Source organism: Anthonomus grandis, chromosome 22 (genome assembly GCF_022605725.1).
Source record: "Anthonomus grandis grandis chromosome 22, icAntGran1.3, whole genome shotgun sequence".
NCBI classification, from domain to species: domain Eukaryota; kingdom Metazoa; phylum Arthropoda; class Insecta; order Coleoptera; family Curculionidae; genus Anthonomus; species Anthonomus grandis.
This window is the reverse complement of record NC_065567.1, coordinates 4,242,000-4,262,374: the sequence shown is the minus strand read 5'-3', so window position 1 is coordinate 4,262,374 and position 20,375 is coordinate 4,242,000. Positions and strand designations below refer to the sequence as shown.

Genomic DNA, 20,375 nt, shown 5'->3' with positions numbered 1-20,375 from the left:
TATAACAATAATTAATAACTTTTCTAAATGTTTTGAACGTGTTCTGCATACTGCTTTATATCCATCCATGAAATATCTGATTGACAGTAGACAACACGGTTTTATGAAGGGCAGGTCTACCACAACAAATCTAGTTTCTCTTACTGAATTTATAACTGAATCAATAAATAACAACTCTGAAGTCGACGTCATATATACGGACTTTTCTAAGGCCTTTGACCGACTCGACCATGGCATTCTCGTTAACAACTTCGATCGAATTTATGGATTTTCTTCCGGCCTAACGAATCTTTTTAGATCCTACTTGAGTGAGCGCCCCCAGTACGTAGAATGCTATGGTCGAAGCTCGGCAAAGATTGTTGCCGCCTCCGGAGTCCCACAGGGCTCAATTTTGGGACCGCTTTTTTTTCAACTCATTTATTAATAAAATATCTGATGAACTTTCTGTAAATAGTCTATTATACGCGGACGATAAAAAAGTTTTTTATAGAATTAACAGCATTTTGGACTGTATCTTACTTCAAAGTGACTTAAACAAACTTAATGCATGGTGTAAAAATAATAACCTGCCTCTAAATGCTGCTAAATGTCATGTTGTTTCTTACAGTTTAAAGAAAAAAATAATTATTTATGACTATACCATAGACAATGTCACAGTCCCTATATCAACAGTTTTGAATGACTTAGGTGTAACATTTGATAGCTCTCTTCTTTTCAGCCACATATTACAGATATTGTCAAGCGTAGCTACAGAGTGCTAGGTTTTGTAATACGTAACTCTCATAATTTTAATAATATCCTCAGCCTAAAAATCTTATTCTTCTCATATGTCAGATCCATACTTGAGTATGCTTCTCAAGTTTGGTCCCCTTATTACCAAAACCATATAAATGAGATTGAGGGTATACAGAGAAAATTTCTAAAATTTCTTTGCTATAAATGCGATGGAGTGTACCCAGAAATCGGTTTTCCACATACACGGTTACTGGAAAGATTTTTCTTTCATTCTTTAGAAGATAGAAGAAAATCTGCTGATTTGCAGTTTCTATATAAATTAGTGAACAACTTAATCGACTTGCCAGAATTATTACAAGAACTGAACTTTCACATACCTCGCATATCAGCCAGAAACTCACAAACATTTTACCTACCTAGACCAAGGACTAACATTAACAAATTTTCTCCACTACGCAGAGCCTGTAACACATATAATTCTGTTCAGGGTCAATGTAACTTATGTAACTGTAGCATAGCAGATATCAAAAAAGTACACTATTCTTAGTAAAACTTTGTTTTTTTTTCTTTACTTTTCTTATTGTTTTTCTTTTTAAGCATTTCCTTATTGTTATTGATTTTAATGTATTTTTTTTCCATTCAGTAATTGGATGCATTTCTGTTGAATGGCGTAAATAAAATAAAATAAAATAACCTGGATGACTTTTTTAATGATAGGTTTTAACCTTGGACATGTTGGAAAGTTTTTTTTTCCTTTTTTCTTCTCTAGTTTTGTCAACAAGTTTACCTTTATTTAGTAATTGATTGATTTATTTAGTTATCTTTAATTCAAGTATGTTCAAAAAGTTTTGTCTTCTTGTGTTTAATTTTGTTCATTGTTTTGTCAATTTTTGAAATTGTATTTTTGTTTTGTTTTTTTTAGCTTGTAGGATGCTTGTACACAAGATTATTCTTACGTAATATAGCACATTTTCTTTCTTTCTTTCTTTCTTTCTTTCTTTCTTTCAAACTTAGATGTAATTTATTATATATTTCTATAATTACAAGGAATTCCGTTGATAAATAAACAAATAAAATAAAATAAACGTTATAGTTTGCCCAGGAACTTTAATACATCAGAGTTTCCGTTGAATTTTCGGACGATACAGTGCTGTTTTTTACATCAATTTGTAGATGTTTTCATTTAATTGCAATCGTTTTTTATTATTATAGAGTTAAAAAACTGTAAATTAATTTTATTTATTGACGGATTTGGAATCTCGTATCTCCACCCCACTGAATATTGCGCATGAATGTCCGTCATAGGTCAGCAAGCTGTGAATTGCTCCTATATAACAAACGAAAAACGCAACTAGATTCTCATCTATTTTTATAAAGTGTGGTTATGTATGCATTGCAGAATTCAGGTTTTTGAATTTGGTTTGGTTGTTTGGTATCCAATTAGACAAATGCTATAAACTTTAGTGGTGCTTATTGTGCAAAATTCATTCAGAGAAGACATTTCATCAAATTACTTGTACCATTTTGTGTTTTGTGATATTACTTACATGTGGAAGTTTTAATAATAATCTGCAATGGCTCACTCTCCCCCAGAGGAAGTTTGGAACTCTTTTAAGGAACTTAAAACCATAGTATGGGGCTACTTAAATCAAAAACCAGAGTCAAATCTGCCTTTGGCTGAGTTGGAAAATATTTTAATGCTGCATAAGCAGACTTTTACATACCTTTTGCAAAGTGGTGTAAGTTATTTTGTTAATTCTGCCGTTTAGCGGCTTTTGTCAAAACTAACGAAAAATGGTTGGGTTTTTGCAAAGTGGGTAGATTTGGATATATATTTTTCACTTAGAGTTCAGAAAGACAAATTCTATCACTATAGGGGTGTCATCACTTACTAAGTCACTCACTATGAGATGTGACTAATCATTAGAATAACCCTCTATTCAGTGGTGAAGCGTGAAATTTTTTCGGGTAGACAAACAATAAAAATCGTTAATTAGAAAAAAATGTGTATTCAATATTATTCACTTTAATGAAATATTTACTCAAAGAGAAAAATTATGCAGTAATATAAAAAAGGAATAAATAATTACTACTAGCATAAAAAGATAGATAAATAAAAATAAATACTACTTACAAAAAAACACAAATAAAATACAATTGCCAATATCGAGCAGTCGATCATAAATAACCACTAAAAAAACTATTCTATACACCCAAAAATAAAAATATTAATTATTAAATTACTATAGCACGCGCCCCCACCAAATGCAGACAAAACTGAAGATGTATTGCGGCCGACCAGATCAAGCGTGTCCATAAACAATAACCCTCAACAGCATAATAAAATAGCTGGTCGACTTCGATAGACAAAAGCTTGAATGTCTTCCCCGCGAGTAAATTTTGCATACGTTAATAGGCTGAATGCGGCCGGACCTCTGTAGCCTGCTTGATGCGTATTTGGTTCGATATGCTCCAAATTTCGGAAGACAAATATCAATGTGTCTTCCTGGGGCTCGTATACATTAATTGGGTGTCAGCCCTGTATTTTTATCTTAATCGGTGCAGCAGGCGGGGCGCGCCTTCGGATTAATCATGTTTAGATACTATATAATAATAGTAAGTATAGCGACTGCGTTCTGTGTTAATTTTTTTTAATTCAACAATTACATGAAATAATTACGTGATAAATTAATGACAAATAACTGGATAATTTTGGGTAGACAGTGTCTACCTTGTCTACTCATACTCTTCGCCACTGCCTCTATTTCATTAGTTTTTTTAGTGTGTTGTGCTCAGTTGTATTAAATTGGGATGTTTTGGGATAGGTTGGGTTGGGATAAATTGTTTTGAGTTTGAACATCATTTACCAGCCCTATATATACTTCTTCATTTATTTATTTATTGAGGGCAAAGCCATTTTTTTTATACAAAGCAATAGCTTAAGCTTAAATACTAAAAATTAGATAATAAAAATTATAAATTACTCAACCAATAGCTACAATTATAAAAAAACACTAGGAATTTGCATTTTTTGAATAACTATTCAAAATTAAAGAGAAATATTATAAAGAAAAAGCATTATATTTAAAATAAATTAAATTCCAAGTTTGACCAGAGCTCATAGCCCCAGCCAGCCCCTTCCCCTGAAATCCCTCTCAACACCAACAAATCTATATCATGGAATACTGCTGTCTAAGCTCCATAATTATGGCTTTAGAGGTGTGGCATTGCAATGGCTGGAATCCTGTCTATGATGTATGATCTGATATCTGTAATGATTTAGGTTCATTAAAACTGCAGGGCAAAGTGGTTCAGTTTGCTGATGATACCACCATTTTATGGAATCATAAAGATTCTGATAATGTTAGAGCCCAGGTTTTTAAGGATCTTAAGATTTTATCGGAGTGGTGTGCTGCTAACAGGCTTGTATTTAATGTGGGCAAAACTATTATTATGGGATATAAGTGTGACATTCAGGGCCTTATTTTTAGTAGATTAGAAAACTCCCCCTTGCAATACAAAGAAAGCTGTAAGTTCCTTGGTATTACCATTGATGGTCGCCTTTGCTTCGAAGATCATATCCTAACTCTTGCATCAAAATTATCCTCTGGATGCTTTGCAGTAAGAATGGCGGGGCATGAGCTGAAAGGGGTATTTGCATGTTCAGGGATTATTAAACATAATTTTTGTGATTCAAAAAAAGGCAATTAGATACCTATGTTCAGCTGGGTTAAGAGATTCTTGTAAGCCTCTCTTTATATATCAAAAAATCCTAACTCTTTCTTCTCTTTTTATCTTAGAAACAGCTACTCTTATTCATAAATGTCCTAAACCTCCCTCTAACACTAGTCATATGACTTGCCAGGTTAACGATTTTCCCTTACCAATCCCTACATACTCCCTCACCAAGAACTCACTTATATACCTTAGCAAAAAAATTTACAACCATGTTCCTCTTTGTATCAGACAAATTTTAGAAGTTAAGAAATTCAAAAAGGAATTAAAATCACTTTTATTATCCAGGGCATATTAAAGCCTTGACGATTTTTTTAATGATACCTTTTGACCTGTGCTCCGACATCATTTTAGTGTTTTAGTTTTGTTTCTTATTAAATATTTTAATTTACTTCCTCTAAATTCTGTTTTATTGACAGCTTTACTTATTTTTTAATCAAATTTATTAAAAAGATAAATATAATTAATTTTGATAATGAGTGTAAATTTTATGGTAAAATGTTTTAGATGTTATGTTTGTTTGAAATTTGAAATTTTAAGTGAATTTGGAATTTTTTAGTTTTTAGAATGCTTGTACACAAGATTTTGTTTTGTCTTACATAATATAGCACATTTTCTTTCTTTCTTTCTTCTTCTATATTATGAAACTCATTGCTATTGGAATCATATTTGTTTCTATGAAAAGGAACATGAAATACAAGGTTGTTAGATTAGTAGTGTTGCAAGTTGTTAGAACATGAAAACCCACCTCCCAAAGTAGTACAGGACAATCGACTTTAGAGTGGATCAGTTTGTAAAACAAAAGCATGTCATGAGAAATTCTTCTCTGAGAAAGTGGCAATAGATTAAGAGTTTGACAAAGGTCATGGTAATTCATTACCATGACCAGAATCAGTTTCAACTCTTGGTTGTTTAAAAACTTAAAATTCATGTAGTGCAAAATAGCAAGTCATAAAAAAAAACAGATAAAACCATCACCAGAATGAAGGGTCATAAAATATACATTATAAAAAATGTTAGTTCCATAAAACAATAAAATTATAGTGTTATATTATAGTGTTATACTAAAATTATTATTAAAATACTCCAGGAAAATATTCTGTTAGGCTATAGGAGCCCTTTTTTAACAAAAAAGCTTTGGTAGAGCTCCTAAATTCCAAGCTGTTTTTACTTTGGGGTATGGATGAGGGTAGATGATTAAACATTTTCTTTCGATTGTACACCATTGATTTTTTTACTTTTTTCGGACCTGGGGATTGGCAATTTGATATAAGAGGCATGCAGGGTATTATAACCTATATTCTCCACATTTAGTTCACCTGAGAGTTTACCATTATGTTTTTTAAAAATCAGGCAGACTGTTTCCAAAATAACAATACAGCTGGTGAGAGTGGGAGGATGTGTGTCTGAGAGCTTTCTCCCCACCTCAGGAGTGCCCCAGGGAAGCAATCTAGGGCCTTTATTTTTTATAAGCTTTATTACCCGACTGCCTCTCCTGCTCGGCTGGCTTATTGTTTGTGGATGATTTCAAATTCTTTAAGACTGTTACATGATGTGAAGACTGCGACAGCCTCCAGTTGGATATTGAGAGTATTAATAACTGGTTCAAAATCTATGGAATGTCATTGAATGTTAATAAATGTTCTGTAGTATCATATACAAGAAAAATCAATCCAGTAGAGTATAACTATCATATTAGCGGCATTAAATTAAACTGTTCCATTGAAACCAGAGGCTTGGGTGTTGTTTTTAATTCAATTTAAAGTTTAATAATCATTTCATGTACATTATACAAAAGGCTCTTAAATCCTTGGGTTTTATAATTAGAAACAGGAAGAATTTTGAAATATCAACTATAATAAGATTATATAATGCCTTGGTGAGACCGCACCTGGAATATGCGTCTCATATCTGGATGCCTATGACAATCACACATATTGATCAAATTGAAAAAGTTCGAAAAAGATTTGCCAGGTATCTCTATGTTAGAAAGCACAATGAATATTCTTATATGATCTCATATACAAGTATGCTTAAGACTTTTATGATGGAATCTCTTTTAGATAGGAGAAAACAACAAGCGGTGATATATTTGTTCTTTATAATAATAATAATAATAATAAGCCTTTATTTCCAACAGGCAACTTGCCCAATAACAAGAGACAGTTGCAAAACAATGAAAAATATAGTTAAAAAAAACACACACAAACAAACCTAAAAGAATGAAAAAAAAAGAAAAAAAGTAAAGTAAAGTCACAATCTCAAAAGTTATCCAAAAAATTAGAACAAATAACTATTAATATGATATAAAAACCCAATTATAAAAGTTTAACAAGATAATCCCATATTCAACAAAATTAAATTAACTGCAATATACCTACTAACTATAACTTAAACACATGGGTCTTAATCCCAAGAGTAATGAGTAATACTTCACCAAGACATCGACAATCACATGAACCGGAGAGAAATTTATATCGCACATGTGACAGATCCGATTAAATATAGCGCATATTGTATATAGTGGCGATTTCAACAGGATGTTAGTATGAGGCCTTGGCAGAAAGAATGTTAGGGGATGTCTAGCATTAAGCCTAGGCACCATGAAACGTACACCAGAAAGAAGATATAGAGAGATGTAATGGATGTAGATTGAAGCGTTCCAATAGTTGCCGATGATCAATTATAAATAACATTAAATATTCTAACTGTAATCTTATAAACTTCATCAAAATAAATGTACCAAAAGTCAATTTAAGGATTTGGAATCCACACAATTTATTTTGTGTTATTTCTGATAGTGTGTCTCCAATGAATAATGTGATGGCAATTAGGAACTGGTTCCTTACTCAAGTTCATGTGGATTTATTTAAAATGTCTTCTGCAGATCTAAGGCTGATTCTTAAAAATAGATATAGGTATAATATAGATTTATAGATACAGTGGCATCCTATATATTTTTTTATTACAAACCACGTTATATTTTTATATATTTTAATTTTGTTTTTCATTGTATTTTGTAGTATTTTAAAGTTTTAATTTAATTTTTGTTGCTGTCTTTACATGTAATTACTGTCTGCTCAGTGTTTGTAAAGAGAATCATAAATAAATAATTAAATAAATAATTTATAATATTAACTATTAAGTATCTAGAAATAGATAACTAAACTAAGATAACATCATGTGCACATTTCTTAATTTTTTTAAAATTACTGCAAAACAAATCAAGACTATCTGCATACCTATTATTAAAGACATACTGAGAACATGATCTCCAAAAACAAATACCATGACGAAGATGGGATTTAACTAAAAATATGAAGCTCTAGCCACTGAGCTGTTTAAATTATTCCCAATGACAAGAAGAGCATAAGAGCCAGATTTTATTTCTTGTTTCATACTTATGATTTACATATTTTTTCAATTCACAATTTTTATATACAAAAATGCCTATCTCCAAGATGTATAAAGAACCTACATCAAAAATAGTCTTAGGGTATAACAATCTCATAGGGTAAGGCCTATTTTTTCTATAAATTACTTTAAGTAAATAATTTTGTACAACATTCAACGAACTCAATGTACTCTTATACATACCACCCCATAGAACAATACCATATCTTAATAAGGATTCTGCAAGAGCTTTATATACAGATAACAAAAGGTTTTTATTTAAAATGTTTCTTAAGACATAACATGAGCAAGTCAATAACATACCATCTTTTGATTTTGATATATCAATTTGTCTGAGCAATTTAACTCTGTCAACGCAGGATGTTTAGGAGGTTATTACTTCCTCTAAGAATTAGCTCTGCGCTGGACCATATGGGATTCCGGCATTCTTCCTAAAGAAATGTGTTTGTGTTCTTACGAAACTAATACTGTTCATCTTTAACAAATCTCTAGGTACTGGCTCTTATCCCACTCTCTGTAAGAGAAGTTTTCTAAAACCCATTTTTAAATCTGGTAGTAGAAATGAAATTTCCAATTATCGGGCTGTGTGTAACCAATCTGAGTTGCCAAAGCTGATTGACTGCCTGGTCAGTCATAGTTTTGCCTGGAGTTTTAAATCTTTATTTAATCCTGAGCAATTTGAATTTATAAAAGGCAGATCTACTGATGCTAATTTGGTGCTGTATGTCAACTACCTCTACCGCAGCTTGGAGAAGGGACTTCAGGTTGACTCAATATATACAGATTTTTCCAAGGCTTTTGATAGGGTTAACCATACCCCATGGTTAACCCTATCAAAGATAGTAGAAGAAGATAGTAGATAGTAGAATCCTCTTGCAGAAGCTTAGGGCTTTAGGTATTGTGAGGCCTCTTCTTCAGTGGATCTCGGGATTCATCAGAGGTAGAACCCAGATTGTTAATCTTGGAGGTACATGTTCCTCTGAAATTTTGGTGCCATCTGGGGTGCCACAAGGCTCTCACTCAGGCCCTGTTTTGTTTTGCCTCTTTTTGATTGATTTAGTTTGGAAACTTGAAAATTGTCATGTACTAATGTTTGCTGATGATGTGAAGCTATTTAATCCTATCACATCCCTTTCCAATGCTGTGCTCCTGCAAAAACCTTAATTTGTTCTTTGATTGGTGCCACTTGAATAGAATGTCCCTTAATATCAATAAGTGCCATAAGATTACTTTTTCTAAGCAAACAAACCCTATTGCTTTTCTTTATAAAATAAATAATATAGCAATTGGTGTCAAAACAGAGGTTTCTGACTTAGGAATATTTATTGACTCCAGGTTGTCTTTTAAAAGTCAAATCAATCAGGTGACTGGTAGGGCAATGAAAATGCTGGGTTTTATCCAACGGTTTACAACTGATTTGTCTTTGTTTACTTTTAGATTACTTTATTGCGCTCTTGTTAGGCCCATCTTGGAGTATGGCTCAATTATGTGGTCCCCGTCATATGTGTTAGAATTTACATTGAGCAGATTGAAAAAATTTTTAAGGGCGGCTGCTTTTAGATGTGGTTACAGGAGACAGGAGTATTACTATCAGTGGGTCAGGGATAACCTGAACTTTTTTATTTATTCATCAACGTATATAACATTTCAAGTACTTATTAATAATTAACAGTAGTCTTAAGTAACAACTATAATACTAATAAACAATACTGTGCTAAACATAATCCAAAGAGTGGGAGTAGGGCACTATCCCAAGATAGTTGCCCTAGCTGACGACTTAAATTTATTTAAAGATGTACTGAAAAAATCAAGATCTTTCGCAAATCTATTCACTGTAGAAGCTATTCTATTTATAGGACTGTTTAGTAGATAGGATGTTCTGCAAAAGGGAATGTGGAGAAGCGCCTGACCTCGTGTTGAGTAAGAAGATACATGCAAAGAGAAAAGGCACAGACATTCCGGACTTCTAACAATACCATTCAGAACCTTAAACGCAAAGCAAACATCAAAGAACTGCCTTCTACTTGATAAGGAGTTTATGCTCAGGTAGGACATGGTCTCTGAACAGGTAAGATCCAGGCCTGACTTCATAAGAGTATATCTGGCAAACCTGATAAACTTGTGCTGGATATTTTCAAGCCTCTCAATGTGAATCAGAAAATGAGGTGACCAAACAATATTGGAGAATTCGAGAAGAGATCTCACCAGGCAAATATATAGTGTCTTCAATGCTGACACATTAGTAAAGTCTTTGCAAGATCTTTTGATAAAACCAAGCAGTTTATTAGCTCTATTTACAGTATTTTCGAAGTGGTGGGAGAAAGTAAGACTCGGGTCCAGAAAGACACCCAAATCCTTGACTGAGTCAAGCTCCTTCAAGGGGATACCATCAATAACATATTGACAAGGAGGGGAGACCCTTAAACGAGTAAACCTCATAAACCCACATTTCTTAACATTCAATGACATTTCATTCGACTTACACCAGGAAAAAACTCTGTTTATATCTCTCTGAAGCACCAACTGATCCTGAGAGGAAGAAATCCGCCGAAAAATTTTCAAATCATCAGCGAAGAGCAAAAACTCAGACTCCAGTAGGGAGCCGAGGTGATTGATAAAGAGACTGAATAACAATGGTCCCAAATGGGAGCCCTGAGGGACCCCTGAAGTTGTCAAAAATGGGTTGGACAAAAAACCACCAATTTTAACACGCTGCTCTCTATCCATCAGATAAGACTTGATCCAAAGTAAAAGAGATCCGCTGATGCCGAGATCTGAAATATGAGAGATAAGAATATTATGGTTGACCCTATCGAAGGCCTTACTAAAGTCCGTGTATATCGCATGTGTTTCATTACCGTCGGCAAAAGATTTGAAGATATAGTTGCTAAAAACAAACAAGTTTGTATCCACAGAACGACCTCTGGTGAATCCATGCTGCTGATCTCCAATTATTTCCTGAAATGTGCCAGATAGAACCACCTCTACACAGTGCTCGAACAGCTTAGGAATTGCAGAGAGGATACTAATGGGACGATAGTTAGTTATGTCACTCTTATTCCCAGATTTATAAATAGGACATACATGAGATAGCTTCCAGTTCTCTGGAAAAGTTCCAGAAGTTAGGGACAAATTGAAAATATGAAAAAGTGGAAGGAAAAGGGAATGGCTGCATTCTTTCAAAAGCCTGTTTGGAATTCCATCGGGACCCGCTCCCTTTCTGCTGTCCAGTTTAGCTAATGCAGTTTCAATTGTAGTAGCACTAAGGAACACGTGGTTGATATGGTTAAATTTACATGAGGTATCGAGACCGTCAGAGGCATTAGAAGGGTTAGTATTCTTGTTAAATACAGATAAAAAGTGGGTGGCAAAGAGATTTGCAATAGAAATACCAGTATCGGCCCTGAGATCATGAAGGAACATCTCATCTGGAACGGTAGAATCGCTTTGATTGGACTGAAGTCTTACAAATTTCCAAAAGGTCTTGCTATCGTTCTCTATTGCATTTTCGGCTCTTTCAATGTAATGTCTGTAGCATTCACTAGATAATGAACGGCATTCTGAGCGCAGAACACTAAAACTTAAGTAATCAGTATTTGATCCTGACTGTCTGTACCTTCTATGTGCTATTTTTTTCTGAATAACTAGACTTTTTAGTTCTCTAGAAAACCATGGTGGATAATGTTTCTTGGGAGAGTGTTTTCTTATTGGCACAAACAGATTCAAACAATCATAAACAACAGAATAGAAGTTTGCAACAGTGGTATTTAAGTTATCGTTAACAATTATAGACATCCAGTTGTATGTAGAAAAGTAGTTATTTATAGACACAAAATCTGCTTGATTAAAGTTGTAAAAATATGTTATAGGTAGTTCCAGGTAATTGGACTTACTATTGGGTAGTTGCAGCTCAAGAGCAGGATGGTAAGGATCTGACCCGACTAAACCATTACATTTAGTTGTTAAAGTGGAATGAAAAGTTGTAAAGCAAAGGTCAAGAATTGTTCCATGATCATTAACCACTGCATTGAGCTGCATTAAACCTAGAAAAGTGAATGTGTCACATAAAAGATTTTCTTTATCAGATGTAACATTATTTGGGGTTAAGCCATAATGATCATCACTAGGTAACCATGAAATATTAGAAAGGTTAAAGTCACCAACAATAAGAACATTATTAAAGCTCTCGCAAGCTTTGGTAACAGAGGCACAATGCGCTGCATACACAGATAGATCCATGGATGGAGGAACATAAATGCAGCCAATGCAATAATCCTCGCCATCACCAAGACGCACAGAGATCCAGATTTTTTCAAGTGAATTGTCAGCAGTTGGCAAACGATGGGATTTTAGGGTGTTGCTCACTGCTAGGAGCACACCCCCGCCTCTACTTTTTGAACTGTTACTAGTGTTGCGGTCCGTTCTATACACACAGTAGTTGGAGCTAAGGAATTCACCGTCGTTGACTGTAGGATCCAGCCAAGTTTCAGTTAGGGCAAGAATGTGGTAGTCTTCTGCTTGGGCCGCACAGAGAAATCCCTTTAGTTTAGTTTTTAAGCCCCTCACGTTCTGATAAAAGAATGATACATCATCTACTGTGGGCGCTGAGACAGTGTTGGGTCTAACTGAAAATTCGCCCCTCGGCCCTGAGTGCGCCTGGGACGAAATTCCTTGACCGCTATACCGGCGGGCCAGAGGTTCGGGTCAAGTAGTCCCTTTAGTAGGGACTCTTTTACCCCTATCCTAAAGGATACAACATCCTCATTCTTATCCAATATGGCACATTTAACATCTGAGATGTTTAGTTGCTTCTCAAGGTATTTTAGAATCTGCTGCTCAGTAGTGTCCGGATTGCATCTGCCCAAATACAACCACTGACGTCTATCAGCTGCAGATAGTGAAGAAGCTTCAGAAGAAGTCCCAATGATGACTGTTTGTCTGCCAGGGTTAGTTCGATGGATTGATTGTGGTGTCGACCTATTCTGTGATTTTGCTTCAGAATTGGCGCCAGCCATTGAAGAGCTACTAGGCCTTGATCTGATTGGATCAACCCTTTTTGCGTAGGTATGGGCTACTGTTTCTGTTTCTATCGGCAAAGACACAGTATTGTCCGGAGACAAAGATGTTAGAGAAGTTATATTAGTTGGGGGGCAGGATGACTTTGATGGTATAAGATCCTTGAGCATGTTTAAATCCTCTTCCAGTGTTGACAACCTGGCCTCTAGCGCTTCATTTTTTGCTTGTAGTAGTTTTAACAATTCAGAATCACTGTTTGAGGCGGAAACGCTCTTTCCTCCGATTCCTTTCTCGACCAATCTCATAAGTCCCTCCTGGAATGCAATATTAGCATCATGAAAACCACTAGAAATTTGGTTGGTGATTGTGTTTTGAAAGGTTTTCATTTGAGCTTCCAGAAAGATAGCAGCATTTGTTGGGGAGCTGTTATCCGTGCTGGTTATCCGCAAGCTGGGTTTGCACACAGAACACACAAAACACATGACTCTAGTCTTCATTTGAGTGACCTGAGCCTCTGATGTAGTAAATTTTGAACATGATAAGCAATGCACGACACTACAGAAGTCGCAAACAATCTTATATTTTACCTCTCTATCTGTTAGACTTGCACCACACCTTCCGCAAGCCATGATATAGATAAAAATAGCAATTTAACAGGCTCCCAAAAACTCCAAATCCGAAAACACGTTGACTTGGAAATTATTATTAAAAGTCAACAAATCCAATTCTTCAAACTCGTTGGCTTAAGCAGAGCGGCAAAATAAATACCAAGAATGTTCAGGTATTGATTCTCATAGACGCACAAAAAAAAAAACGTATTGTTATCTGAGAATTTCTATTGTTTCCACTGAAAATCACAATTACTCGCGAACCACCAATCACCAGCAGTACCAGATCAGAATATTGCAAAGACAATGCCAAGAAGCAGAAAATATGTAAGAATCTGAAGTCTACCTCTTTCTAATCGTGTAAAATAAAGCAAATTCGCGGAGCGTACGAATGCGCGTGTTTACAGATGAATAGAGTTGAAAACTTATCTACATTAGAGTCACAAAGAACATTACTCGACTTATGTTTTATGCATAAGGTTTTAAATGCTACTATAGATTGTCCCGAGTTATTGTCTCTTTTTAAACTTAGGGTGTCTTCCAGATTGAATAGACAATCAGAAAATTTCCAGTCCCGTTCCACCATACCAATTATGGTATTAATGAGCCAATTACATGAATGGCTTGAAGTGCTAATGGTCTGTCAGGACAGATAAGCTTTTTTGGCTCTAGGATTACATGTTTTAAGGGGCAGTTAAAGAATATAATTTCATAGGGGCTTCAATTAATTAACTCATCTACACCTTTCATTGATTTATAGATAGTTTTGTATCTGAATATATATGTTTGTATGGGTATGCTATGTAACACTTTTATAAGTGGATTCCATAAATAAATAAATAAATAAATAAACATTTATAAGTTATTTTTCTAATATATGATGTTAGTTTTTCTACCTGATTTTCCCATTTCAGATGCCCAAGTATTTTATTTTTGAAACCTCTTTAATTTCTTGGTTTGCTAATGTTATAGAGAATGCCATGTAATTAGTTTTGTTTAGATTAAAGTCCATTTAAAAGTATTTAGCAATTTTGTATCACTGTTAGTCCATCTATCACATTTCATTTGGTTTCATTCCAAGATTTTGCAGAAAAGATTAAAACCGTGTCATCTGCGTAAGATATTATTGAGCCATTTTTTAGTTTTAAGTTAGTTAGGATATTTATATATGTTAAAAATAATATTGGACCCAACACTGTGCCTTGTGGTACGCCTATTCTCATTTTTAATGGATCACTTAACGTTTCTCCCATTTTCACATATTGGATTCTTTCATACAAATAGCTTTTAAAGACATCTAACGCGGCACCCCTGATCCCATTCTTCTCGAGAGTTTCTAAAAGCAGGTCATGTGGAACCTTGTCATATGCCTTTGCTAAATCTAAAAATGATCCAAGTATTCCCGAAAATCCACTGTTATGAGATAAGAATCATTAAATAATACATATAGAGTATTGTGGAATTCCTGAAGTGGATTATCAAAGCTTAGGGCATTTTCCCAATGGGTCTCCATACAAATTAAATGAAATCTTTCAGAATTTCTTTTGTAAAAGATATCACCCACACTTTTTTGAAGTTTACCTTGACCATAATGTTCAAGTGGTAATGATGCAACAATAGCCTCAATCCTCATGATCTGATAATCCAGCATTTACCGTTTTGCACTTCACACTTTCAGTATCAAAAGACATACATACATAATCTAGAACCGAACAAGAAAAGGCAGAGAATCTAGTGGACTCATCAACATGCATAAACAAATTAAAATAATTTAACAACCTAGTAATTGATTGCACATTGGGATCTAACTGATTTGAGTAATCAATATTAAAGTCTCCTGGAAATAATATTGTTGAATTTACTGAGAATTGACCCAACAAAACTTTTAACTCAAAACAATTTATCCCAACCCAATGTAACCTCACCTACTTAATCCAACCCCACCTCATCTAATCCAATCCATCCCATGCCATCCCAACCCATTGTAAATGTTAAGCATTTACAATTGTCACCGGCTTGTTGACAAAACTAATCAAATACGTGGGCTATTTCAATGATTAATCATGTCCAATATTGACTTAGTAACTTGTCTTCATAAAATTTGGCTTCCCGCCTAATCACTATTAGAAAATATATATTCAAATCTGCCCATTTTGCAAAAAGCAGATAATTTTTCGTTATTTTTGACAAAAGCTGCTGAACTGTAGAATTTTTATTTCAAGTTTAGCAATATAAGACTTATTTTTTTAAGAAAATTAAATTATTTAGTGTATTAAATCTTTCAGGGAAAGAACCCAAAGAAAAGAGAGGAACTTAAAAATGGGATGTTGGAGGGCATCAATACTAGAGGCATGGGGCAGCAGTTGTTAACGAAAGAATTATTTCAAGAAGCTATTGTCATATCAGATATGTTTGATATGAATGAGTCAATAGCTCTGGATTTGTTATGTATTGCTCAGCTACAGCTGCCTTTTTACCCTGGTGAGTTAATGTCGTAGTGTTTATAGTTTGAAATATTTATTGTCGTCTAATTCAATTCAATTTAGTTTATTGATATCAGGATACAAAATATTGACATCAAGTCAGATCGGATAAAATATAAAATACACATTTAAACTTAACTTTTAATTGATATAATAATACCATAATAAAATGTAAAACATTACATATAAAATACTTAAAATATTACAGCATTAGGACAATTACTTTACTTAATAGTTGAGATCTATCTAGGAATTCCATCATTTAAAAAAAAAGAAAGAAAATTCAGGAAAGAAAGACCAGGATCCAGTGAATACCCAGGAATTTAGCACTGAGGGCATTTTTGAATTAGCATTTCAGGAATATTTCTGGTTGAAAAAAAGCAAGGACTGGGTTTTGGCTGTGTTAAGGAACAACCTATTCGAATGGAACCACTGCTTAACATCCAATACTGAGGCGCACAATCCACCCACCACTGTTACCAAATCTTTATTGTTGCATGAGATTGTTGTGTTACCAGCAAAGAAAGTAAAATGTGCAGTTTGACATGATAGTGGTAGATCATTGATATATATCAAAAATAGTAAAGGGCCCAACACAGAGCCCTGAGGAACGCCTACGCTTAAACACCCTGTCTCCGACTCAACATCCGCAAATCTTACCCTCTGGCAGTGGTCTTATAGGTAGTTTTTTACCAAGGCTATACTAGAGACATTGAAATTATATTTACTTAATTAAGCTGTGAGAATCTCATAGAACACACAATCAAAAGCTTTACTCAAATCGCAAAAGTTGTATGATACATAGTTACCCTTCTCAAAAGCATCCTGGACCTGAACTACCAGGTTCGAAATAACCTGAACAGTATTTTTTCCTAGTCCATAGTTCCTTTCACAAACCAAACTGAGATTCTGTAAAAAGCCCATTCTTCAAGCCACAGATTCAAAGAAGTCTGAAATTCTTAGAGCCAGACATTTTTCAAATATTTTTGAGAATATAGGTGTGCGCGATAGCTTCTTTTTAGAAAGAAAACTCGACAAGATTTAATTTAAGTAAATACATAAAAAAAATAAACACACCACTAAAAGATAAATAAAAGAGAAAATGGAAAAGTTTAAGGTATACGTTCTGACGATTATTTATATGACTTGTAACGATGAGCGTTAGTCTGAGAGTATTAAAATACGATCCTATATCAGCACACACAAAAGTAGGTTACATTAAAAAAGTAATGCAATTGAATTCTGTTAACTGAAAAAGAACCGACAAAGAATGTTCGGTTTTTTTCCGTTCCTCGAAATTAACACGTTTTGTTAATTCGGCTAAACAACAAATTCGACGCCGGTGAAATGGTTAAATATCGTACAATAGGTAATAAAAAAATTGGTTCATAATTAGATACTAGATCTGGCCCGCCCTTTTTAAAAACTGCAATGACAATCGCAGTTTTAAAAACCTTAGGAAAAACCCTTTCTGCTATACACAGGTTTATAAGATTTATTAGAGGTCTTATTAGATTTTTAATGCCTTTAATCAAGCTTACGGTGAGATCAAGTGGGTCCCTACTTTTTTTATTCCGAAGGGAGTTGATAATATCTGTAACCTCATTAAAAGAGACTGGTTGGAATTTAAAGCTCCGGTCAGCATGAGGTAGTACATGGTTGAGTGGGTAATTGTAGGATACAGGAGTACGGCTTTGTAGTTCGGAAGCAATATTTCAAAAATTATGATTAAATTCATCAGGTGTTATATTGGGAGTAGTTTCAGGTTTTGCGCTGCCCCCATATTCATTAATAATATTCCACATTGTTTTTATTGGGTTATGAGGCTGAGAAATTAAATTAAACTCTTTAAAAATCATATTTTTTATTATTAAAATGGCAACTTCCCCGCACTTTTCACAGTTTTTTCGGCAGAAGGCAGATGCTGGCAAAAGATTTGAGATTCTCAAAGACCTTCATTCCTGATCTGAAAGCCAATGTTCAGCCAGACAAAGTAAATCCGGTTCAATCCCAATCATGAAAGCCTCCAGCTCATAAATCTTATTTTTTATTGATAAAACATTAATAAATAAAAGCTTAAAACTAAATTCAGAATAAAATGCATTGGTAAAATGTATGCTATTTTTTTCTTGGGCAGAACTTACTTTTTCAATGATAAGTCTCCATAAACTTCATTTGAAGCTGTTTTGAAATATTGGGGTGCTGCAGGTTTATAAAATGGTTAATTAGTGCAAGTTCAGCGTTTATGAAAGCAACCTTATGATCTGTAGGAACTCCCACCTTAAACAGAGGTTGTCTTTCTTGATTCGCAGTTTATAGCATTGAATTTCATGTGTAATTTGTAGTTGCTCTAAATATTCGTTGACCGTCTTGGCTTCTGTCTTTGGATCGAGACCCGATATAAATATCCACTCCACTGGGGAAAAAAATTGCTGCTTTTAGGGTGCAGTCATACTTCTGCCTAAGTTTGGGGCGAGCCTAGTTTCTTTTCTTGGATGGAGCCAATTTCCATGTTTCATCATCATTAGCTAAGGTAATTACTTCATCTGTCTCTTCTTCTTGTGCCAATGCGTTTACCGGGGTGCTTACTTGAAGAGCTCGGCATTGAGTAGCCACGGTACCTTGATTTTGTGTCGCTACAGTGACGTCAGTCGTGACACGGTGGTTGACGCGACCTCTGTCTATGGAAGTACGAAGTGTACACACTGGATCGACTGCTTTTTCTTGTATTGATTTTCTTGTTTCTTATCTTGTATTTCTTGTAGTTGCCTGCGCGATAGGATTATCTGTGGTCTGCGTTATTTTTGAATGTGGTAGTGGAACGAGGAATGGACATTGTTTACAATTGAGAGTTTTGTTATTTGAATTTTCATACCTTGATAGTTTTTCTCGAAGCAAAGAGCAATTTTCCTCCAATAGCCTGTTTTTGTTTTCAAGCTCTTGATTTAGCTTTTTTAGGTAAGAAAATTCCATATCTTTTAATTCTACTTGCTGGTCATTCTTATTAGTTGTTTTGGTTGTCATGGCGGCTCGATCTTCATCGTCGCAATCACAACAGTTAAGTCTCGTTTCGTCTATAAATTTAACATTCCCGATCCAATCGCGTACTGCACGAGACTATGAAACGCATTACCACAGTTAATGCATACTAAAGTATTAAAAGATTTAGGTTGCAGCAGAAATATTGCACTTTTGTTTCGGACTTGCTCTGACGCGTCTTTCTTGACGACGGCATATTTCTGAACTGCTTACTACTTGTACATCTCTAAGATGTACAAGTCATCAACATTAATATTTATTAACTCACATGGTATTTATAATATTTTATCTTACAATAGTTAAGCCTAAATTTAAAAACACCAGCAAAAAAATCCATAATAGTCCAAGATGTTAAAAAAATTTCTAAAAAACTTACCAAAATGAAATTATTGTATAGTCTATTTAAAATGAATTCGAACGGTGCTAAAACTGGGGAACGGTCAAGAATCCACAACAAGGTACTAAAAAAAATAAACAAAGTATATGGGAGCCGTCCTGGTATATGTTAGGCTGTCTGGCCACGGAATCACCAGGCTCCGGACCGTTCAACGATCAGTTTTTTGGCAGAGAGAGATACGCCGATTAGAGCGCAATATCGTGTAACAGACGAGGAAAAAGACTGCGAAGTCGAGCTCGAGGTTTTGATTGTTGGACGGGCCGTGGTTTTACATGTGCGGGCGGCTGGGGATGATATTTTATTTTTAATTTCTATTATTTTATATTTAAATATCTGTTTGGCAGGTACTTAAAAGTGTGCTCCCTTATTGTCGTTTCTTTATCGCTTTATTTTGTAGTTTTTGGCAGTTCTTTTTAAAAGCTGTTTTTTGTTCTGTTTTTGCTGTGTTGTTGTTGTTGTGGTTGCTGCTGTGTTGCTGTTTTTGTTGCTAAATACGTTTTTTTGTCGTTAATTTTCGTAAATTATACGACCAAGATGGCATTGTGGAGACCCTTTGATATGTCAGATAACGAAGGTGAAAGGCCGGAACATAACGAATTTTTAAATAAAGACCTACATGTTCAATCACAGTGGCTAATATTAAATATTTTTAATTGCTTGAAAAGTGAAATGCCTGAAGCCTCACAAAATCAAATTTTAACAAGAATTTGTGAGCTTACTAAGCTGGCTCGTACTACCGTTTACAGTGTGATAAAAGCAGGAAATGTCTTTGATCATTCTGTAAAACGAAAAAAATGTGATAAAAAACTTAGAAAAATTGATGATAGCGACAAAAATGTTATTCGTCGATCTATTTATCAATTTTACAGTAAAAACAAAGTTCCATCATTAGAAGACATTCAAAGAAAGCTACTAACGGATTATCCCGACTACAAATATAAAAGTCTT

At 34.4% G+C, this 20,375-nt stretch overlaps 2 protein-coding genes across 2 annotated transcripts in view; one reads left to right on the top strand and one right to left on the bottom strand.

Moving 5' to 3' along the window:
* The window catches only part of LOC126748597 (uncharacterized), a 356,494-nt gene that overhangs the window by 180,008 nt on the left and 156,111 nt on the right, over positions 1-20,375 (bottom strand). The window lies entirely within an intron of this gene.
* The window catches only part of LOC126748590 (nuclear pore complex protein Nup205), a 69,563-nt gene continuing 51,313 nt past the window's right edge, over positions 2,126-20,375 (top strand). Inside the window, 2 exon segments of the mRNA XM_050457929.1 lie at positions 2,126-2,474; positions 15,794-15,989. Coding sequence (XP_050313886.1) covers positions 2,310-2,474; positions 15,794-15,989 — 361 coding nt within the window. The 5' untranslated portion in view covers positions 2,126-2,309.